Source organism: Bemisia tabaci, chromosome 1 (genome assembly GCF_918797505.1).
Source record: "Bemisia tabaci chromosome 1, PGI_BMITA_v3".
Classification (NCBI taxonomy): Eukaryota; Metazoa; Arthropoda; class Insecta; order Hemiptera; family Aleyrodidae; genus Bemisia; species Bemisia tabaci.
The window spans coordinates 39458425-39482979 of record NC_092793.1 but is presented as its reverse complement, the minus strand read 5'-3'; the positions used below and the strand labels follow the sequence as shown (position 1 = coordinate 39482979).

Here is a 24555-nt window from a genome sequence, read left to right as displayed (position 1 = left end):
TAAATGTTTGATATATGTGAATCATTTGCAAAATTCACTAGATATGTATCATTCAGAAGTAAACATTACCACAACAGACCAAGTAGTTCTTTTAATCCAAACCTACTTTTCTGAAAAAAAATACCATTACCTGATTTAAGCCTTATAAGAAACATCTAGCATTATTGAAGTTGTGAGGTGTTTGAAAGTTTTTTGGTGAGGAAAAATATGATAACACCTCTATACATTGCCTTGAATCATAAAACGGCGAGAGCCTCTTCCAACTATTTCTTTCTTTGTCGCCAGAAATCAAAAGACATCCTGTTTCAATATTTTTACTTCCTCGCTCCCCCAGGGTAGAGGAAGTATTGTCATCCTGCAAGTGGGGAAAAAAAAGTTGAAATTTCATCATTTCTAGACGTTTTAAGGCCCCAGGAGTCGAAATAACCATACTTGAAAAAATGTGTGTCCGTCCGTCAGGCGTCCCCCAAATCTGTCTACAGCAATATCTCAGGATCTATCCGTTCGATATCATTCAAAATTTGCACAGAACACCATATCTATGGTCTCCTTATGCACGTCAAACGATTTTGGGGGGGCTAGGGTCCGAAGTCGATTTTTAGCAAAATCACACGGAAAGCTTATTTTAAAGGACTGTAAATTTTGAAAAATGCCTTTAATTCTTTAACAGTGGGCATCAAGCACACCACCTGGGTCATTAATTTAAGTTCCTAAAAGATCTTTGGACTTAACTCAAAATTCAAGGGATTACGAAGCCCAAAAGTAGGGCACTTTGCTCCGCGACATCACACAAACAGCTCATTTTCAAGGACTGTAAATTTTAAAAAAATGCCTTTAATTCTTCGAAAGTTGCCATAAGAGCACCACCTGAGTCATTAATTTAAGTTCCTAAGAGATCTTTGGCCTAAACTAAAAATTGAAGGGTTATGTGTCAAATAGCGAGGAGAGCACTTTGATCACACTTTGACCGACTGTAGATTTTGAAAAAATGCCTTTAATTCTTTGAAAGTTGGCTAAAAAGCACCACCTGAGTCATTAATTTTAGTTCCTAAAGGATCTTTGGACCAATCTCATAATTGCAGAGGGGCCGATAGCAAACGCGCAATTCTCCGATAAATGAGTCGGAACGCTCCTGGGTATTAGCAGCAAATGCTTTAAGTCAGGTGATACCTAGGATTTTAAATGCATTGTATGATGCATCATATACTATCTCCAAAATTACTCCGTAGGTATGCACCAAGAAAAATAGGTACTTACATACTGTGAATCATCGAAGCTAATACTAGAACTGACGCTTAGATCTTTATTAGAAACTGATATGTTTGTTGTTGATGAACTTAAAATCCCGGCAGATTCCATCAATTTTGGTTCCTTTTTACGAGGTACTGAACACAAATATAATAATACTGCACGAACATGATTGATTTATTAATTAATGCTTACACAAAAGCGAATTTGTTTACATTTCACCAACGCATTTCACGGACATCTTGTTCCAATTTGTTTTTGTTGTTGTTGTTTAAAACACGGGGATACGAGCAGGTCAGGAGGTGGCGCTTTCCGTTGTTGTCGTTTTGACTTGCGGGGATACGAGCTAAGGAGGTGGCGCTCTTGGTGGGCGGGTGGTGAACCATTTCCGGCAGGGAGATTTCAACGGCTAACTTTGAAATTTGAGAGAGATTGCCCCGGCATAATCCGTTTCATTTTAAGACTATTTAAACACCGAATAGTGATTCTACCCATTGAAGTAGGTTTTTGATAACTTTTTACTGTGCTTAAGGCAACATTATAATATATAATTGTATCTAAATTATGGTGTCAATGAATCCAATAGATCCTAATGAATCGTAGAAAAGCTAAGATTTTTGAAGATCGCCGTCTTTACTAGAAGGCATCATTAATCAATTATTTATTTGAAGATGCCTCATAATATCGACAAGTCGCTTCTGAATATATGAATTCACCACATATCGTGAAGAGATTTATGATAATGTCTAGTGGTTTGATTAAATATTTCGAAACTATCATCGTTCGATCAAAATTCCAATCGAACTTTATGATTTTATGAAATTGGCAGTATTTTTCTAAATAATCCAGTGAAAGTGATTATGCCGGCGCTCCGCGCCGGCAAAAGTGAGGAAACCTTGTGCAATCCTCGCACCACGATGGGTGGGGGTGAAGCCCCCTCAAATGCCTGCGCGAAGCGCCGCACATAAATTGGCCGACTTGTTTCTCTCTGGCTTTATAGGATGACACTCAGTAGTAATCTACCATTTCAAATTCTAAAACTCTTTTTCTGGTCCATGCCGTAAATGCCATCGAAATGGGAGATCTGTTTTCAAGGACTGTTTAAAATTTTGAATTCGTTGACTAAAGGAGGAGTATCGATAAGGGCCTTTTTTGGCCCCCTCCTAAAATCTGGAAATTTATGCGGGTTTTCCAAGTTGACTCAATGTAGTGTACGCCTGCAGACCTATGTTTAGGCAACCGTTTAACACGTATCCAGTGGCCTAGGGGCTAAATCATGATTGTTTCCGTGAACTACATTGAGTCAAATTGGGAAACCGGCATAAATTTCCACATTTAAGTTGATGTTATGCGTTTAGTGAAAATATGCCTCCACTACTCCAAAATCCGTTATCCTCACGGCTGTTTGTATGGAAAATTCAATTTTTTTTGGACACTACTAAAGGCAACCGTTTAACATGTATCCAGTGGCCTAGGGGCTAAATCATGATCATTTCTGTAAACTACATTGAGGTAACTTGGAAAACCCGCATAAATTTCCAGATTCTAGGAGGGGGCCAAAAAAGGCCCTGATCGATACCCCTCCTTTCATTTGAACCAAAATTTTTCGAAAACAGTTGCTCCAATGTTTTGTAATCGTTTATACCTATAACTTTTTGCTCCTATTCAATGTTCGCTCTTGCATTTAACCAGGTTGTATATTTGTGCTGGGTCCACACCACTTTGTGGAGAAAATAAGGCAAAAAATGTCAATTAGAATCAAAATTGTTGATTCAAATTAGAATTTTTGAACTTTTTAGCGTTGTTTTTTTCGCAAAATAGTGTGGAATCAGCACTATTTTATCACCTTGTTACGCTCAATTTGGGCAACGTTTGAATGTTTATCTCTTGTTCTTCTATTTGATTGAGAGCTTTACTTTCTCATTTTACAGAGGTGATTATCAAGCATTTGTCAACGATGGAAATTCTGATAAACTTATTCACACTTACCATGATAAAGGTAGTTTTGGAGAGTTAGCTCTTTTATACAATATGCCGAGAGCTGCCACAATTCAAGCTGCATCAACCGGTTCATTGTGGGCCATGGATCGTCAGACGTTCAGGCGTATTGTCCTCAAGAGTGCTTTCAAAAAAAGGAAAATGTATGAAGCCCTCATAGATGGTGTACCGATGTTAAAAGCGTTGCAGGTCTGATATTATGTTTCTTGTTTTTATACACTGCTAAAAGAATCCATTTACATTAATGTCTCTTTTATTTAATTGTCAATTCAATGTGGGCAGGATGTCTAAAGCAAATGCGGAAATTAAGATGTCCGCCATCATAATGTCACCTGGATGACAGCAGCCTAGAGGAAGCGGAAATAACCAAAAACTCAATGCAAAATTAAGTATATATTTACCAGACTTGTTTTTTCAGTATTCTCTGGCGCCCTGTGTTGCCTCACTGACACAGACCCCTATTCTCATTAAGACCTTTCAGAAGCTGACACTCCTTTATTTCTTACTCAACTCTGTGTCACCGTCCTTTCAGGAGGAATCCAATAGAGCATCTTTTTTGGCAGCCCTTTTTCTGCGACACTGCTCCCTTGACCACACCAGACGAGCCATTAGGTCATGACGTCAAAATCGTTTAGAATTTAGATTTCCAGGATCTGATTAACTTTATCATTACGGACACAATCTCTTCTAGAAGTTCCTGATGCTCTCCTCCAGATATCAATTTCCACTGCTCTCAGCCTATTCTGTGTCTTTTTCTTCAGCTGGTGAACTTCACATCTATGTCAAAACACTTTTCACTGTAGCGTTGCAAATTCTCCTTTTGTTCCCCCTCAAAATCGGATGATTCGTTTAAAACCTGTAAACATGGCTCTATTTGATGCTGGTTGTGTTTGGACTGATTTCTCCAAATTCATGCGGTTGTTCTGCGCAATGGGCTCTTCGACATTGTAAAATCACGCTAGGAGGCCTCTTTGCAGTTCTAGGAAAAGGTTTCTACTTTGTTCCCCTACCTTGACCTAGTGCAAACATGTATTATGAGAAAATTTCAAACTGATTTCACCTCGTCAGACAGATTCTAGTTCATGTGGCAGATCAAAAGTAATCAAAAGTTGTCCTCCAGATTGATGAAATATGAGCCCGTATGACCCTTCTAGAGCCTTCTAAATTAATGTTGTTTTGTTACCCTGAGCTTGTAGTAGCATACCGTGTGGAAACATTTAGAGTTGAACAAGATTTTTCGGTTTTCGGCTACTCATAATGTGAAAACAAAAGTTGAGCTATCAGCCAATTTTACAAATAAATCCAATGATGGCAACTCCGGCCATGCTTTAATAAAATGAAACAGTGTGCAAGAAAATTTTCATATATTTACTATTTTACCTTTATATGGTGGACAAGCAAACGTTTCGACTGACACTTTAGTCTTCATCAGTGCAAGGGAAAGTATAGTATAGATAAGAATGAAAAACACTGGCAAGATGCAAAACCTCGAAGAAAAGGGAAAAGCACTACAAGATTGCGACATGGAATAAAGAAATAAAGTCTACAGACAAAGAGAGCAAGATAAGAGGCGAAGTAAAACAGCAATAAGCACAAACAGCTGCTAAATCAGAGTTAGATCATAACCTCATATTAAATTGACAAACAAGACAGATCTCCCAGGGAAAGAGAGAGGAACCACACGAAAAGTAGATTACAAGAATTGATCACAGATCGCGCCAAGGCACTCAACATCAGATTTAAAATTAGTGGCACTATATTCTTTTTTAATTTGGATTGCCTCATGGATTAATCTTGCTGGAAGATTTTTGCCCTGATTAAAACCTTCTGATTCTGAAAATCAAAATTATGACCATTTTGAACTTCATGCCGGTGTAAGGCAGTTTTTTTCCTTATCATATTTATGAGATTTAATCCTATCTTTTAGGTATTGCTTGGTTTGACCAATGTAAGAACTAGAACACTCGTTACAATTAATTGTGGAGACAACATTTTAACCAGCGTTTTGCTCTTAAGCTTAGTGAAAATTTCTCTGTTATTTTTCATCTTCTTAAACACAGGTTCGAAACCTAAAATCTTCAAGTTCTGGGACAATTTTTCATATAGTCCTTCAACATTAGGCATCTTAATAACCTTATCAGTATTAAAATTTTTCTTAAATGGTCGTACATTAATATTTCTGCAAAAAATGACACTTTTCAATGCCTTTTTTGATTAAGTCGAGAGGATAACCATTCATTAGTAACAATTTTGCTGCACGGGACCAACTTTGCTTCAAGGAGCACTTGTCAGTGAGTCTGTAAACTCTTGTAAGTTATTGACGACATTAATTTTACGATGTAATGCGGTGCAGTTGACAAATAACTGAGGTTTCTACCGGAATGGGCCGGTTTTTGAAACCAACTTGTGTGAATTTTTTGGCCACTTTTGCGATCTACAGTTATATCATGAAAATTTATTGGCGTATTAATTCTATCTCTGAGGTGAATTTAATGGATGGATGGAAAGCATTGAATAGATCCAACAACTCTTGGCACCTTTCCTCAGCTATAACTAACTATTTTATTTTATTGAAGCATGGCCTGAGTCGCAATCATTGCATTTATTTGTAAAATCGGCTAATAGCTCAACTTTTGTTTAGAGCTAAATTTACCTTACCAGACGAATTCTAGCTCATTGCTCATTCTAGCAATGGGCCTGTTGCAAACTTTTGCTAGGGAAAAAATAAGAGTTGTTTCTTATAGATAATGCCTCAAAAATCACGATGAGCGCATCGGCAAAGTCTGAAATGCACTCATAACTTCACAGTCTGCGTAAGAAATTTGCGGTTTTTTGAGCTTCCCGCTTCAAAAACGATACTACGGCACAGGTGAACATATTGTAAGAGGAGTCGTTCCATCGTCGGCAATAATCATCATGGCCGACGCCAATCCGCCAAAACACGTTTGATGGGACGAGATAACACCTGAACTGGATTAGACCAGATAACAATCGGTGTGTTAACGTTCATATTTTCCACGCCCGAATTGATTGACCTTGAACCCTCCTCGAATTACGCGCGGAACTGCGCGCAAGCGTCGGCCATGATGAATATCGCCGACTATGGAGCGACTCCTCTAACAAAATGTTCACCTGTGCCATAGTATCTTTTTTGAAGCGGGAAGCTTAAAAAAACGCAAATTTCTAACGCAGATTGTGAAGTTATGAGTGCATTTCAGACTTTGCCGATGCGCTCATCGTGATTTTTGAGGCATTATCTATAAGAAACAACTCTTATTTTTGCTCTAGCAAAAGTTTGCAACAGGCCCATTGTGTTTGGAGCTCATGACCTGCCCTTCTGGGGCCCAGGTAAAAATCTGAGGTAGAATTACGAAAAACATGGATTTTCAGCTATATTGGGCTAAAAAGTTAAAAAAGTTCGGTTTTCAACTTGGGCCGAAGGGGGATAGTTGAAGGATAGTTGGGCTCCGGAACCATGTTTAGGCCCCGGTTTCGCAGCCCAAAAATGTGAGTATTGGCAAAACTCGATTATTTCTGTTAGATGTGTATTAGAGGCCAAGGCTCACATCGGGCTGTAGTGCTAGAGAAGAAGAAGAAGAAGAAGATATGCATTAGGGACCGTCAAATATCTAAAAATTCCCCACTTCCGTGGCCTTTCCAAATTTCTTTGCTTTTCTCTGATCTTCAAACAGAACGTCTACATAAGTTTTTCGTTTTAATTATGCTGGCTTTATCTAAACTGTGGAAAAAAGTTTCACTTACAGAGATTAAAATTAGAGAAAGAGGCACTCAGGAGACAGTAAATCCAAAAATGAAAGAAACGACTTCAGGAGGTGATCGGCAAAGCATTGAGTTGGAAGTAGTTGGGAGTGCCGTTAGCTTGTGATGAAAGCATCAATCTGGCTGTCTAGGAGAGAGACACCTAAAGAAGATAGGTAGGCTATTTAGTCCAAGAGCCAGATACTCTTTTGGCGCGACTACTCCAGCACGCTCCAAATTTTGCTGAAGCATAGTTCTGACTTCCATGTATTAGAATGGGCAATGTCCGACCTCATATGGGGTTCCCTAGGCCCCTGCATTCGTTGAAAAACGGGAAAATAGCGCATTTGAAACAGTCCAGAGACCCCTCCAAAAATCCTAAATCCTTTTCCCAGCAAACTTTCCTCGCAAAACCTATCAGTTAGGACATATTTGACGCCAATTTTGCCCAGACAGACGTATCCTCCATCGTTGTTCGGCGAGACTCAAAATGTGCTCTCCGGACATTGTAAAATCATGCAAGGAGGACATTTTTAAGTTCAAGAGAAGGGTTTTTATGTTGTTCCTCTACCTTCACCTAGTGCAAACATGTATTGTGAGAAAATTTCAAGCTGATTCTTCCTCGTCAGACAGATTCAAGTTATTGATCAGTTTATTCAGTTGATCAGCTGTTACCAAAGTAGTACCTTAGTGGAGACCATGTTCATCAATAGAAAATAAAGACCGACGCCAATAACGACCCTTTTCTGGCACAATTTGGGTTCGCAGGGATTTTTCTGAAACCGGGCCCAAACAATACCTTATGATACCCTAAAACTCTGGTAAAAATTTTAGCTTGAGTATTCGCACGATTTTTGAGAAATGGGGGGGAGGGGGGTAAAGTTGCGAAATCGCCATCATTCTTGACAGCATTTTTACAGCAAGAAGACGGGAAAAGTGGACGAAAAAGTCATACCCTTGATGGGTTTTGGCTGTAAATGTTCTTATTAGGCCCCCGTACATATAACTGTGTTCAGTTTCAAAAATGTCGGTCCCACCATGGTCCAAAATGGGGAGAAATTGTGGACAAATCAGGACCCTCTGTCAAACTTTTTAAAAGTGAAGTAAAACTGTTGGGTCCTGCAGAGTTTCGATCCCGGAAAAATTAATGTACTTAATTTTTTTTTAATTCTTTCGAACTGCAGGAGACTGACAATTTTACTTCCATTTTTACAAAGAATCCTGATTAGTTCACGATTTTTCCTCACTTTGGACCACTGTGCGACTGAAATTTTCGAAATTAAACATAGTTATATGCATGGGGGCTCAATAAGAACATTTACAGCCAAAACACAGCAAATGAGTAACTTTTTCGCCCATTTTACCCGTCTTTTTGCCGTGAAAATTCTGTCCAGAACGATGCCGATTTGGCAACTTTGCCCCCCCCCCCCATTTCTCAAAAACCGTGCGTATACTCAAGCTAAAATTTTTACCAGAGTTTTAGGGTATCAAAAGGTATCGTTTGGGCCCGGCTCCTGAAAAATCCCTGCTGACCCAAATTGTGCCAAAAAACGGTCGTTTTTGGCGTCGCTCTCTTATCATCTCAATCTGAGAACAAAGTTTCAACCAAGCAACCATTGATGCACCAGTCTTGGAAAAAGTTTTAAGGGTCAACAGTTTAACAATGAAAAGAAGGACAAGTTGAGGGGGAGGGAATTTTGTGGAAAACCACTTCGAAAAATAAGGAAATGTGATGGGCAGGTGCATTCTTATGCACCCGCCTAGCTTCTACATTCTCATGTTGAAGCCAGGAAGATTCTGCATCCTTGATGTTTCATATTTTTTTAGTTTGCTTCAGCTGAACTTTTCGTGGTAATATTTGCTTCACATTTTCAATGAAGACTTCTGTAAACTGTAGCTCAAGAAAGCCAAAATTCTCACCAAAACTTTCTGTTAACAGCCGTATGAGAAAATGAATTTGGCCGATGCTCTGATTCCTCGTCACTTCACTGATGGCCAGCGTATTATCAAGCAAGGTGACGCTGCCGATGGTATGTACTTTGTCGAGGAGGGTGAAGTGAAAATATTCATGCTTGATGAGTATGGCCAAGAAGTAGAAATCAAGCAGATAGGCAAAAGTGGGTATTTTGGAGAGTTAGCATTGGTCACTCATAAGCCCCGAGCAGCCTCAGCGTACGCTTCCGGAAATGTCAAATTAGCATGTAAGTACTCTTTCTGTTTTAAATAGATTTTTATTCGGGGCATCCAGAAAGTCTTGTTATCAACTGTCATATGAGTGAATAGATTCAGCCAGCAAAATTCAGGTTATACGAGCTTATAAATTAGCTTTCCAACTAGACTCTGTCGAACTTTTTTCATCTAAAAGTCACAGACTCCCAGCAATTTCTAGATGAATTTGTATTCCCCTGGGAAATTTTTTGACCTTATCAAGAAGACAGAAAAAGAGAACTGACACTGAAAATAAAGACTCTTATAAATTCGGTATATTCAATAGATTTAGGACTAGTGTGTTGAACATTGCACTATGGTCTGAGAGCCCCAAGTTGTGGCCAAAAATCAGGAAATGATCAGAATATCCTAAAATTGGTTAAGCCCATGGTTTTTGGGTCGCTACGTTTTTGTATGACCTTAGTTTTACACAATTCTGAAATTTAAAATGGCAACAGACCCTTAAAATTTAAAAATTTAAAAGAAGTCTAACTATGATTCGGATACCACAATGACAGTTTAGTGTTTCACAGGTCGCCAGACTGTACTTTGCTTACTCAGTTTTGCAAATATGATGAGTCTACCAGGGCAATAGCCTTTAAAATTAGGATTTTTTCCCAGTAAAAGATAAGAAACCATGGTAGTTGAATGAGTTTGCATCATGATTTTTGGTCTATTGGTCCTGACTGGAGCATTAATGTATACATGGCAGCACACTCTTTACGGTAGTATTATGGTGGTTGCAAGATAATTGGATGCGTAACCAAAAGGGATGCCAAGGAAAAGAAGGGGGGGTATGAGACCTTTAGTGCCTCCTCTCTGAACAAAAATATTAATTTCTATAGCATTTCTTAAATGTGTTTACTCTTTGATCGTCAGACCCTGCTATGAAATGCTTTGGGGCATACTTTACATTCTGTAAAATTTGGTAGCCTTGACATTATCTCTCAGACGCAGAGAACCATTCTGCGCTGATTTTTTATTGTTACAATCCTCATTTTTGTATAGATTTGTAGTGGAATGATAAATGTAAGCTATTCCATAGAATAAATGGATTGCATTTAGCAATTAGGAACCAGCAAGATTACAGTGTTGTAAAAATGTTGCTTCTTCATAATTATCTAAAAAATCTCTCAGGATGGCGAACAATTTTTGCTTCCTACCCAAAGAATGTTCATTTCAAAGGAAAGTAATGGTGTAAATTGTTATATTGTCCATAAATTAAGTATATTTAAAAGAAAATAAGAAGTTGCCTGATTTTTAAAACACTGTATTGCGCTGGTTCCTTTTTGCTAAATGCGATCCAAACACAAGGAAACAAAACTACAATTGCTACTGAGGTCTAATCCGTGCTTGAATTCCTTTCCCCTTCGGTCCTTTCACAACAATAAGCCCCCAGTAACCCTCGCTCAAGATCATGAAGCTCTAGTTGCCTGGCTAGGAGTCAGACTCGAAACATTCTGACCATAGAGCCAGCTTTACCATCATTCCACCAAAGAAAGCAGTGTTGGTAAATGTGTATTTACTCATACCCAAGCTCATCAATGAAAAAATGACCTTCGTTTTACCTAGTAATCGTTTCTCTGGGGAAAATATTATAGCACTTAAAAATGTGTTTTCCCACAAAAACGCAAATTTTCCAGAAAACTTGCAACCGGCGGGAAAAATTGGTATCATTTTCAGATTCAGCAGCCAAAAATATATATGAATCATTGTTAATCGAACGTTGACCGCCTGTACATAGAAATCAGATTGCTCCGAAAATCTAATAAACCCTTCCTTAAAATGACTGAAAAAGACCCCAGCCGCTAAAATACTTAACATTACATACAACACGCAAAGAAACTTAATATTTTCTGTCAGAGGAACATCTGAGCTACATTCTTATACTGATAGGACGCATTGACGCATTAGCAACGACTAGTGATGAAAAGTTGAAGTCAAGGTCATATTTGGCCTATTTTCAGACATAACTTTTGAGTCTCCTAATGGCCGCAAAATTAATCTTAATTTTAAATATAATGAAACCATCAAAAAGTGCTTACTTTGAGCTTTCTGTTATATATTTGATTGAGGATCTATGCTGACTTTTGACAAAATAGCTTAAGGTAATCCATACATTTCGAATTCTCACATTTCTTTACTTACCTCAGAGCATGTAGAGTATGTCACCATATATCTGATATTAAAAACTTCTATAAAACATTTGATAGGTCATTCCTTAACTGCTAAAGAATGTATACAAAGGCTGCATGCTGACTTGCCAGATTTTCGCACTTTCAAAAATCGGATTTTTGGCCACGATTTTGCGTTCCCAGACCAAAGTGCTCCGTACAACCATTCATTTGGGTGTTTAAAGTTACTCAGTGTGAAAAGCTGGGATGCCAAGAATAAGTTATAAATGTACGGAATTGTTTTAATGTAACATTTTTTGTGACAAAAAGTGCAGTAAGTGAGATCCATCAGAAAATCAACCATTTTGTCCTTCAGAAATTAACGAATGAGGAAATCTGAAGTTTCAAAAGCGGCAGGGTTTTTTCGTGGGGTTGCCGGCAAGTAGGGGACGGTTCTTTTTGTAGTCCGCGCATTTACCGCGGAATGAGTGTATTTTCCGAAGGGTAGTGTCACATTGGGGAGTGAAATCATTTACCCTACCCCTCTTGCCACAGATATGTTTCAAGAAATAGTTCCCCTTGGCTGCGCAACTCCTACCCCCTCCCCCTCACCCGTAAAAACGGTAAATTGCCACCATTATGGAACGCGTTGGCCGATTTCGCTGAAATTCAACAGGAAACCAGTCTTAGTAGATATCTAACCACCATCAAAATTTCAGCTCAAAATATTCATTTTTACTCGAGTTATCGCGTGGACAAAATTAAACCTCCCCCCACTTTGACCCCTCGCTAAGCGAAAAATAATTAACGTATTCCGATTTTTTCTTCAAAGTTTAAAAATACTCTTAGGGGACTATAAACCCCAGAAGTTGCGGAAAACTGAAAAATCCTCACGCTGGCTATATATGTATGAATGAGACAGAAAATGAATGACATTGACGTATATATTCGTGATCTACGACACGAGATCGGTGCTCTTTACATGGTCCCAGGTCTAGGTCCCACCATGAGGGAGAACGTTTTCCTTCGGAAAATACACTAATAGAACTATATGATGATGGGTACACCCAGTTGTCTTTTATGTATACTCTGAGATCACTCACTTTTTATACATGCAAGGACAATTTTTTCGAAACCGCACACTCATTATTCAGCTTTATCACGACTGATTTAGTAGTATTATATTTACCATAAAACGGACAAAGTTTTTTTTTATGATTTTTCGTTTCTTGATGACATACTTTAACATTGCTGAAGTTGTTTCATAAGAACCAACAGTCCGTTCGCCTATGTATCCCTGTGGAACGGTAAGTGAAGCAAGTGAGGGAATTGTCTTAATCTCTTCGTTTTGATGTGCCAACAAAGAATATCAATGTTGTTAAACTCAATTTTGCATCGAACACCCTCAATTTAGGCTGGCGGTTGGAATAGGGATTCGGGGGTTGAAAATATTGGAATTTGTCTTTGATGTCGTAGTTAGGATCTATCCTCATGTAATTTTGGTCGTAAAATCCGAATTCGAGACTCAAAATCCTCTCCAACCCATAGGAATGCCCAAAATTCAAGATGGCCGCCAAAAGAGCCTTCCAAAATTTAGCCCCTTTTTAGGTATTTGATTCGACCATCAGACCAAGGTTTAAATGGAAGCTCCTAATGACAGAAAACTCAGGAAAAAATTTCAAGATGAGTATAGGAACCGTTTTTGAGTTACATGGGAACAAAAGGGTCAAAATTCTACCTTATTTTTTCCTGTTTTCTTGTTGAACTGATGTATCAACGAGGTTCTTATCGTTGTTCAAACATGTTAAACACAGAGGTTCTTACGTATTTTACATGCAGAATCAATTTTTAATGTTGATGAGTCAATATTTCCATCGGTTGTATCGATTTTTAGCGATTCTTTACGGAAAATCAATGATTCATGGAGATTGAAATTGTTTATTTTCAGTTCATGAATGAATAAATGCGCCTAAGATGACTGTAGCACACCGATTACTATACACTTTTACTCGTAGAATTGATTTTTATTGTTGACGAGTCGATGAGAACCTTAAGTTTTCGAACCTTAGTTTGAATTCGAAGTCAACAATAATTCACCTATTTGAAATATGCGAGAAACGGGGGATAACCTCTTAAAATCCCCCCAAAATGGGGTTTCGGGGACTGAAAATATTTTCATCGAATTTCTGGGGTCAATTAACTCCCACAAACCGTCCCAAAGCTCAATTCTCGGCCATTTCAGAGAAAAAAATAGTGGACGAGTGCTTTGGAACACCACAGGTAGCATATCAAGACAAACAGTTTGAACTGCACACCAGAATAAGGTTCCACCATTATGCCATCAATATGGCTGGATGTACCAATCTTCTTTCAATCAACCTTTTCATAATAACGAAGTAGGATTGCGTTCCAGAATTCATATTTTTGATGCATTGTCAATCAGTCCCATAGAAGAGCATGGCGTTATGCTGATGTAAACGATGGAGTCGGATACCGTATCTTTGATTGATTCCAGGAATGCTAAGATGAATTTTTCATGAACAGGTTTGTTTTGTTTTTCCGAGCGTAAACACAACACAGTGCGATAGCATTGCAGCAAGAGGCTTTCCGCTGAGATTTCTTGAAAAATTTGTGGTATTTTTATTTTAGGGGCCTGGAAGATAAGACGCATGTGTGCATTTTTTGCTATTTCAAGAAAACATGATTAGAGTTTTGAAATCACATGGATCCCTATGGCGGATAGAAAGTTTGAACTGAATTTTTGATGCTTAAAAATTGGAATTTGGGAGCAAAATTATCTCAGAATATGCATTCAGACTAGTTTTACTTGAAATTATTGATGCCTCGATTTTTCAAAACTGCACTATTTGTGGGTCTGTAGTAAGTTTTTGACCTGATATGTGAAACCTACGACCCAAAAAACCCTATGAAGAACACCGTACTTGGCACTTTTACGTACCTATCGAAGTTTAAACACTATTTGTGAGGAGACACCCAATTTTCCCAGACAATTCATCATTACAGGGGGAAATTGGCAACGTCAGGAAGAGCATTGACTTTAGGAAAAATGCTGATGTCCGCTGGGAAATGCGCATGCGCGCCGCCGGCCGACCCGAGCGTAGGGAGCTGGGCCACTTGCTCCGTCGCTCGAGGAAAGCCAGTCTTCGCTACACGGTCGTCTGGTGCTTGTGCTGAGGGCTCAAGCCTGCACTTGCGCGTCATCGACGAGCCGATAGGTCAGACGGACGACTCCGGTTGTTCCAAAACACCGTTCATATTTTTGGAGTCTCTTTCCCCTTCTTAGCTATCCTTTCAGTCTTGTCGAGCTCTTTTCAGATGATCGGATTTGTCAACTCAGAAAAATATATTCGAAAAATCAGTCTAGGACAGACTCATTCTTTCTTCATTGACTACCCTTTTCCATTTTTGGGAGGGTCAACGACTGCCCCCCAAGAGCACCCACTGTTATGCTGCGTAGGTGGTCTGCACGAGATCTCTCTCCATAGAGAGACCACGGGCGACCACTGTCCGACGCAACAGTCCCCCTGGAGCTCTATGACGTCAGCTCGAGATATCTCTATTTAGAGACGTCCCGTCGGCTGATATCGCAAAGCTCCAGCTACGTCCCCTATCGACCCCCAATTCAGGGTCACCACATATTGTAAAAATTTCGGCGGCCATCTTCAATTTCGGGCATTTCTTCGAGCCTCAAATTCGGATTCTACGACCAACAATATGTAAGGATACACCCTAAATACGACTTAAAAAACAAATTCCAATATTTTCACCCCTATTTCGGCTATCATCTCGAATTTGGGGTGTTAGATGCAAGATTGATCTTGGCAACATCGAAATTTTTTTTTTTTTTTTTACACATCAAAACGAAGAGATCAAGACATTTTCCTTACTTGCTTCACTTATTGTTCCACGGAAGTACATAAGCATGGTCGCAAGCGTCAGGGAAAACGGGGCAATCTGGGAAAAGTCAGGGAATTCTGAACAACCGGGAAAAGTCAGGGATTTTCGTGACCGGTCAGGGAATTTTCGCGTTTGAACAATTGCATACCGTGATTAGCGATACCCTGCTACGCCGCGATCATTCCGCGACAGTGTGAAGAAGATCGGCCGTTTCCGTCCAATTCCGCTTGTTTCCGTGGATTCAGCGCGCCCATCCTCCCCCCGTCGTCTTCCCGCCCTGGCCCCGCGCAGCGCGGCTTCGACAATATCCGCGACAAGGACCTCAACAACCTCAACCAAGAAACATGTTCTAACCTAAATCTTCTTCGAGTGTGTATTTTTGCTCATACTGATTAATATTACTTTTTGATCTGAACTTCTAACTCAATTTGTTCCTTTTCAATTCAATAAATGTTATGAATTTCGTTCGAACTCAGTATGGCTGTCCCATTTTTCTTCCCACTATACGCGAAGCAATTTTCCCTATTCAAGAGAATTAATTACTTTTCAGACCAACGTTTACTTCCACGATTCCTGAGTTCCTGGATTCTTTCTTTATTTTAAACGACGAAAGAGGAATAATTCAACATTTGTCTTTTCTTCCTTCATCATGTAGCCTTAAAGCTTTCACAGGAATAGACTCAGTTGGCTTTGAATTTTGAATTTATTCAATTATTTTACTCTAATTTGCAATGACTATGAAATGGTTGCACCCTTTTTATCGAAGCCGATCAAGATTGCAATAACTTACCACAAAAACCTTTTCGAAACACTAAAACCATCCAGCAAACAAATCCTGTTTTCTGTGCAAAAACTTTGTCTCATTTGATGGTTTGCAATAATTACCGAAGGTCAGGGAATTCCATCGGTAAGTCAGGGAATTTTGAAATAGAATTTCACTTGCCACCCTGATAAGCAGCCGGACTGCTCAACTAAATATTGATCTAAAATAAATAAAGTAGGTGAGGTTGCAACTCAGAATGAAACTAAAAAAATGCTGCTTCTAGCTACAGTAGCATATGTTGAAGAGAAGTAAGGAATAGTTTCCATCATCATAGTTACAACACTAGACCCGAAGCAACTGAAGAAACAGGGGTCAGATGCTGTAACATGGCAGTCTATCTAAACTTCATAGGTGTAATTTCTCCTCCCCCAGGCCAAGACAAATGGAACTCACAAATGTGCCAGAAACCGCACCAAGGTTAATCTGGACCTTGGCTCACTCGGCAACTTAAGCACAAAAATTCGGCTACAGGTGACCACAACGTGTTCTAACTGTTAACACTCGCGAAACGCGAGTGTTCAAAAGGGGGTTTAATTACACCTGAGAGGTTCCTCCACAAGCCAATGGCTTATGTGCCACATGCCTTTTTAGTCTTGTCTCAAAGGTCTTTCGAAGATTGACTCAAAAAATCGCACCATGGATTTGTTGGAAAGGGTGAATTCTGTCTATTTTATCAATGTTTCAATGAATCAAGTCTCCTAAAACTTGGGTCTAGGGAAGGTGCTGATTGCATAATTTTTAGTAACACTCAAAGCTGTAGGGGAGAGTGGGTTCGTTGGATTGGGCTAAATTTTTAAAATGTCGCAGGTCTGATTTTCCTGGTAGAAAGTTTCCTAGAGATTGAATTTAGAAATCCCAACTACTCCTGGTGGGTATCCTCCCCTTGAATAACCCAGTTTTATTTAATATCATTATTTTCCATTGTATCAAGTAGCCCCTGCCCTTTTTAGTCTTCCACCATCTGCTAGCCATTGGGTGTGGTTTGCTGGTACTCTTCAATTCCACTAGACGTGAGTCTAACCTGACGCTTCTCCTGATTAGATTGACTGATAAGAGCCCGGGGACTTTCACTACTTTTTCTGAGTGTAGAGCTTCAAAAAGTTAAAATGTAAATGTTTTCCTTGAAAGCCACACCTTTCGGGATGTTAAAATAGTGTTTTCATGTTTTTAGCTGAGCGGTGTCAATGGCTTTTTAGATTCTTTAAAGTTTGCCCTTCTCCCATTTAGACTGTGAGGCGGGCTGTCATAACCTGCCTCACCAGGCTTCGAAGCCCATCCCTCAAATTTGCTCCCTTCCAATCCTGCCTAGTTTTTGTATTGTGTGTCATCTGTACATCTTATCTCATTGTTAAAGCGTGTGAGATTAACCCAGAATGTGGTATTAAGAGGGGCGAGATCTCCCCAATTTGGGATTTATGGACCCGAAGTTCAGATGACTTCATCAAAGAGATCAGACCTGTAATGTGTCATTAAGCCAAAGTGACAGCGCACCCTTCCCAATAGCTGCACCATTTGGTGAATAATTTGGTTGAAAGTGAACTCGTAATATTTTTATTTTCCTTGTTTTTATTTCAGTCTTGGATGTGGAAGCATTTGAGCGTCTCCTGGGCCCTTGCATGCAGATATTGAAAAGAAACATACACGATTATGAAAGTCAACTGATTAAAATTTTTGGATCCAAGAACAACATAAGTGATGTGCGATGAATATTTAACTAACTTACCTTTCTAGGTAAATCAGTGAATTTTTCTTTTATTCTCGGACCGCCTCTGTCGCACCTTTATTTTTCAGTCTCTTGTATCTACTTTTCCTACTTTTCTATTGAGCTTCTCTCCCACTTTTCCTTAGTAGGTACTTCTTTCTTAGATTTCAATCACCCTTAAAATCTTTCTTTGAAAAGTGTTATTCAATTACCAGAACTCTCAACATGGTTAAAACTTTTTTTCCTGTTGTTTTAATTATCCAATTTTGTCGTTCATCACCAAAAAGGACCTGTAAATTATACCCACAGTGAATTGGAGGATCGAATTTAGGGAAATTAAATTTAGTTCAAAGGGTGTAAAGATACAAGATTCACCTTTTTGTTTGGGGGAAGGGGGGGGGGGTCAGGAATACGTAAAAAACACAAACTGTTACAACTCTTTTTTCCTCCTTTTTTATCCTTTCAATCTTCCAGTATGTAATTGTTTGTTTAATATTATTATATATTGTACAGACTCTCGGAAGAGAAAAAAAGCTCTATGATCTTAGCAGCATTGCAACACATTTGGCTTCTTTCAGCCAAACTTGGTTCAAACATGTATATGAAGTTAACACAAGTGTATGAAGTACTATTTATTTCAATATTTATATCTTTCTCCATCTTTTTTTTTTTCAAAACTTAAGCTGTATGATGAGAGTATCATAGTAATATTCTCTGGTTCCCTTCTTAATGGTTATTTGTATGTGATTAGATTAAGCTAGAAATGAATGTATCTATTTTAGGCATTTGGATTAGCTCGTAAAACTACATTTTATTGATTAACCTATATAATTTTTACAAAAGCTATCTCCAAGGTAAAGAAAGTTCCGTTTGGTACTTCATATAAAAATTCGTCAAGTCATTCGAACGCTCATTTTTAGCTTCAAGCCAAAAGATCCTGCAGTTCAAGTGTTTGAAAGTGGGCGTATTTGCATGTAAACTCGCAACAATCTCCATTTTTTACCACATAACAAAAATTCATAAGCCCTCTCCTAATTTCTGTAAGATCTTGCTTTGACCTCACATGCTGTTTTATTAAGTATGTGTGTACGGGTTTGGTAGCATTGACGTATACTCTTCACATTGTTACCCCCTCGTTTAAATATGTGAATACGCATGCATACTAATTTGAAAATAAAAGTATTCAGCAGCCTGATGGTCAAAACTATTTCTCGTTTTGTTGGCTAGATCATACAAGATGTACCATACCTTTCCTGTGTAGCATATTAATTTTCCATGTCCTGTTGCGCTAAAATAAATTTCAAGAATTAGGTGGCAGCAGCAAAAAAACTGCACTGTAAGTGAAGAAATTCTCATAATGAAAACAATTTTAGTGCCCAAGGTCAAGCATGTAGAGACTTCAGAGACGCTGAAGTTTAATCAGATGCCGTATCTAAAATGTGGCTACCCTCAAACAGCACTTCTCTGGAAAAAGTGAAGTAAGAGTATTGTAAGGAAAAGTGAGTGTTTTCGCTCTCACTGGTTTATTGGTCCACTCTATTCAAGCAATTTAAAAGCTGACCAGCATAACACCTGACAAGCTTGCAAACCTTCTAACCTCCTCTCTTGACTGAGTCGATGCATTTTGAGTCAAGTGTCAGGAGTAAGTTCCACTGTCTTATCAAAAGCATATGCTTTAACTCTTACACTTATATTGTACTTGCCAATGTTTGATTTTTAGTTCCAGAATTAAACGAGATACCAAAGAACTTGAAGTGTAGCTAGTGGCGTCTCTCAAGGATAGCTTTCAAAAGCATTCGTTATAACCAAATAGGTTTCATATTAACAGATAATTGTTCGAGGTCCATGTAGAGGTTCCCGTTTTTTTCCTACCCAGATTTTGATGGGAGAGGGTCCAAAAGTCTCCTTGTTCGTGAAACCATTGGCCCCAGTAGACCCAAAAATTTTTGTGCGGAAAATTGGCAAATAGGGTTGCTTTCTGGCATAATGACGCTGCACGCATGACACTGCTGAAGTAGTGTTGTGACTCAAATCACTGCTTTCAGACAGAGATCTGTGGTTTAATTTCAGAAGATCTGATATAATGTTTAATCGTCCCTGTGATTGTTTTGCTTGATTTTCTCCTTACTTACTTCCAACTGCACACCCAACTTCCTTTTTTCGGATATTTACTTATTTAACGATCATTATCTATTAGGCTGATTATCATTGATGTACTAATGATGCTGTTAATGCAAAAAGGCAAGAATAAAAACAATTTATTAATAGTGCATCTTCATCAATAAAACATTTTGTTGCTGTTTCTTCATCAATACATTGTGTTGCTTTGATTAGGTAAATCACAGTGCTCTAAAGCACGAACTAGCAAGCAAGTAGAGCAAGAAAGAGAAAGAGAAAAACAAAATTGGGGGATAAAGTTATTCTGAAAAAGTGGAAAGCTAAGTAGTGCTCAATAAATTAATACACATCCATATAATTAACGATTATAGTGTATCATACGAGTATCCTTGAAAAGAAAGTTGCATACACCGTTGGAGGAAAGAAAGAAGAAAAGCAACCATAACAATCGCAGAAACTACTAAAAATGATGTCAGATCCTTTGGAATGGAACTGCTGACCTCTCAGTATGAGTAAAATTGTCTAAGGTACTACACTATTTTAGCGCTGCAAAATGTTGCTTTTAGTGCTACGGGACCAATGCCATTTTGCCAGCTCAGGAAGTAACCCTCATTGCCTATTTTTTTAAAATTTCTTTTTGCCTCTTCTGGAGCCCGTTTGCAGAAAGAGTGAAATAAAGATCCAGTGCCTACACTAGGGTGCGGCTTATGTGATGGCTTAAAAAAAAGTTTGAAATTTTACGGTGCCTCATCGCCAATCAGTTCGAAATCATAAGAAAACATCCTGAAAAAAATTTTAGCCAAAAATTCGAAAATTTAGAGGTTGCACTAACGGTCGAAAGTATCGATATTTTTCTGTTTTAGAAGAAATTCTAGAAAAATCGGGTGTTTAAATAATCATCGTGTTCTTCAAGTAGATGCCAACAATGTGGGGTCATCAAGGACCTCGTTGTATCACTATACCACATAATAGAAGGGGTCGATAAGGGTTGAAAGAGGGGGGGGGGGATGCACCTAAAGATTCGCTATTATTTTGGTACTCCAGCGCAACGGCAGCGTCAAGACCTGTAATGGCGCATGGAGCTAGCAGCATCCAGAATACGGGTCAATCAACCAATGGCATAGCATATCATTGAAAAAAAGTATGTCACAACACCCCCCCCCCCCCCCCTTGCTGATCCTTCTCATCGATAAGTTGATGAATGATATGGGGTGAAATAAATCACACGGAAGTTGAGATACTCATTTATTACGATAATATAAAACGAGGTCCCTTGGATTTACAGGAACTTTTTAGCTGGAGTTGGAAATGCCTTTCCATGTTCCATGACAATTTTCAACAAATATTGTTTTTGCTCTTCGTTTTTAGTGATGGTATTATTGAAAGTTTGAATAAGTGAAACTGCTCTTTCAGCATTGTTGTTCACAACTTTGAGATTTTTCACTACTTTGAGAGCTAGCTGGAAATCATGTAGCTTTGGCCATTTCGTCGGACTTTGTTTTAAAAACGTATATGGGATATTTAGAATTTTAAAGAAATTTAGACTGTTTTGTGTCACAAAAGATGATAAGTCCTTATTTTTTATACATTTTAGATCTTCAAAAGTGATCTCTGCCCTTTTAAGTCGTTTTACTTTGTTCCTATTGTTAGCAGACCTATTGTTAAACACAGACTTCGCCATTGACGTTTTGACACTAACAGGCAATGTATTATCAAAAAATGCTAAGCTAACAAGCTCCTCTGACAAATACCAAAGGTGTCGACGGAATTTTAAGGCAGTATTTTTACTGATGGTAGAATTTACAGAATCAAAAGCTAATAGATTCTTTAAAAATAGTAGATCATTATAGGGAGTTGGCGTAAATTGGCGGGAGTATATTGGCGCGAAAATACCGAAAAAGCTCGTTCTCCGAGGAAAATTGAATTTTCCCGGATAATGAGGGGTGATAGGAAAAATCTAAGGTCATATTCGGGTTTAGCAAGTCAAAATACATAAGAATCGATAAATCAAACATACAAATCAATTTTAAACCGTATTTTTAACACAAGAGTCCGGGAAAGGTTTTACTCAAAAGACGCGGAAAAATCGGCATTATCGGAGAACTGGAGGGTGATAAACCAAAACCTATGTCATATTCGGATTTAGCAGCTTAATATACATGACAGATTTGCTTTACCACGGGTCCAGTATAATTTATCAACATGAATTGCAATTATGACAAAAATACGTCAAATTTGCTCATTTTCCCGGGAAAAAGTCGCTTTTCCGGAAAAGTGAGAGGTGATAAGAAAAAACAAAGGTCATTTTCGGACTTAGTAGATCAAAATACATCGAAATATGACTATTTAGTACCTGGAAAAAATTGTACCTACATGTTGCAGAGGTCAACAGTCGCAAAAACACCACACACACCACACCACATTTTTCCGGGTAAAATCGGCTTTTCCGGAAAATTTAAGGGCGATGGACCAAAACGGAGGTCATATTCGGATTCACCGCCTAAAAATACAGGAGAAATATCTGATCTCGACCGAGAGACACTTTTGTTATTATTTTTATACATGTCAAAATAGGGTGGAAAAAATCTTCAGTCTTAAAAGCGCCAGAAATCACATTTGAAGTTAAGTTTCTTGGTCAGGATGTTAATATTTTGTTAAACTAAGATGTAAAATGAAATCAGCGACCCAAAAAACATAAGATCCAACACCTTTTATAACAATGCACTGCATTTTCGAATAAAGTTCCGTTAAAGCCAGTCTGTGGACCATAGTTCGACGGCCTCGGTGCGGTGCACCATAAGCAAATCTTCAAGCCTGTTTGACCTGGGAAAGATGGTGATTTCGTGACAGCTGCTGTAATATTTCGCTAGATTAGGTAATAATTGACTTTTCAGAGTACAAATCTGCTTAGGTCAGTTAAGCACTATGTTTCTAGAGGCTTAGTTAATTGGGAATAGTATACGGATTTATTCAAAAATTTGAGTTTTTTCGAATACATAAAGCGCGTTAGTGCAACCTCTAAATATTCGAATTTTAAGCTGAAATTTTTTTTGGGACGTATTTTAATGATTTCGACCCGATTGGTGATGAGGCACCGTAACATTTCAAAAATCACAAAATAAGCTGCACCCTAACCCTACATATGTTAAAAATCATATGTTAAAAATTTTGATCATACTCCCATCAAAATCTAGTCTGGACTTCCCCTTGTTTGGGACTCAGTTGATTTTCCTCTCAGAACGCATATTTCATTCTAAATCTTTCCAGTTTTACTGCCATAAGTGCTTTATAAAGCATTTCTTCCTGTAACTTTTGGTGAGGAAGGGGGGGGGAGGGGCAGCCCATGCATGCTGTAAGTCTTTTGCGTAAAAGGAATGATGAACTCTTATTCAGTTCCCAATTTAGTGGACAGAATAATTTTTTAGTGTATTTTCTTCGGAAAATACTCTATTTTCAGTTTACAGTCAAAAATCATCCAAAATTGCCAACTATAAAGAGGTACAAACTAAGACCTAGAACCACATGATTACATTCAATTTCCTAAGAGCTCACGCCCCCACAAATTACATTCTCTCTTTATGTGCTCCCAAGTTGGGATTATCTCAACTTAATCCACATTGTAGTAAATGAATCTCCTCAACCAGAAAATCACTCTTCAATTGCCTTTTTAGAAGTATATACAAATTCCTTCACGAATCTTTAAAATTGGCTTTTAAAAAAAGAGGGGGTCGTAGTAGGCCAGGCACCAAGGGAATGAATATTGAATTAAATGCTGGAAAGCTGGGAATTTTTTTAAAAGACGTTTTATGAGGTCCTTGAATAAATAAGGGTTAGTTTTGCACCGTTCCTGAAGTGGAGCTTCAGCCGCCATCGTGGATTTTTAGGCCTAAAATCGCTATTTTTTCGGTTTTTGGCCTATAAGTCAGTGAAAAAGTCATTTTCCGTCAAAATACCTCAGTGCTCTAATTAAGCTTATTAAATTTCCTTTTAAAAAGGTGGTATACGTTTTTTTCATACGACCCACCATTTTCGAGTTATAATTGTCGCTAAGTTGGGCTTTTAAACTCAAAATCGACCAAAACCCGACTTCCAAGTTTCCAGTGCGCTACAACTTAACAAAAACGGAGGAAAGAGAGGAAAACTCATTCCGAACCTAAAATCTGGGATTTTTCAAAAATTAATCCCAAAATCCAAGTCCGTGGGGGGGGCAAGATGTCCCAGTGCCGTAGCGCGCCGCTGCTCAAGCGCACAGTTCGTTAGCTTTTTTGGTGATTGAAATGAAATTGCAAAATGATTCTTTGCTTTTCTTCGGTGAAGCGTCACAGAACTCAACCTGCAACTTAAGTTTCCTTAGATCACCTGGTTCCTTTCTGTTAGTTGCTGCAATAGTGTTCGTAGTTTCAGCTGTTAAAGCCATAGAAATAAAGCGACGTACCCAATTAGCAGAAAAAAGGAGTCACTTACAAAGAAAAAAAGAACAGTATGTTTCTCCAATTGACAGTTGAACATTTATTTAAAAATTCACTGAAATACAAAAAAAATCATGTTTAACACCTGGCAGAGGTTCATCTTTGCCTTGCAATCTACACATGAGATCCTCACTTTTCTTCCTCATCCATGCTATCCTCATCTTCGATGATATCGGCTACGTTTGAGCATGATCTACC

General features: G+C 38.5%; 1 protein-coding gene across 1 annotated transcript in view; it reads left to right on the top strand.

The window, feature by feature from the left end:
• Positions 1–18977, top strand: part of Pka-R2 (cAMP-dependent protein kinase type II regulatory subunit) — a 35215-nt gene extending 16238 nt beyond the window's left edge. The window contains exons 5-7 of the mRNA XM_072300839.1: positions 3180–3435; positions 8945–9206; positions 17644–18977. Coding sequence (XP_072156940.1) covers positions 3180–3435; positions 8945–9206; positions 17644–17774 — 649 coding nt within the window. The 3' untranslated portion in view covers positions 17775–18977. The remainder of the gene's footprint in view (positions 1–3179; positions 3436–8944; positions 9207–17643) is intronic.
• The last annotated feature ends 5578 nt before the right edge of the window (positions 18978–24555 follow it).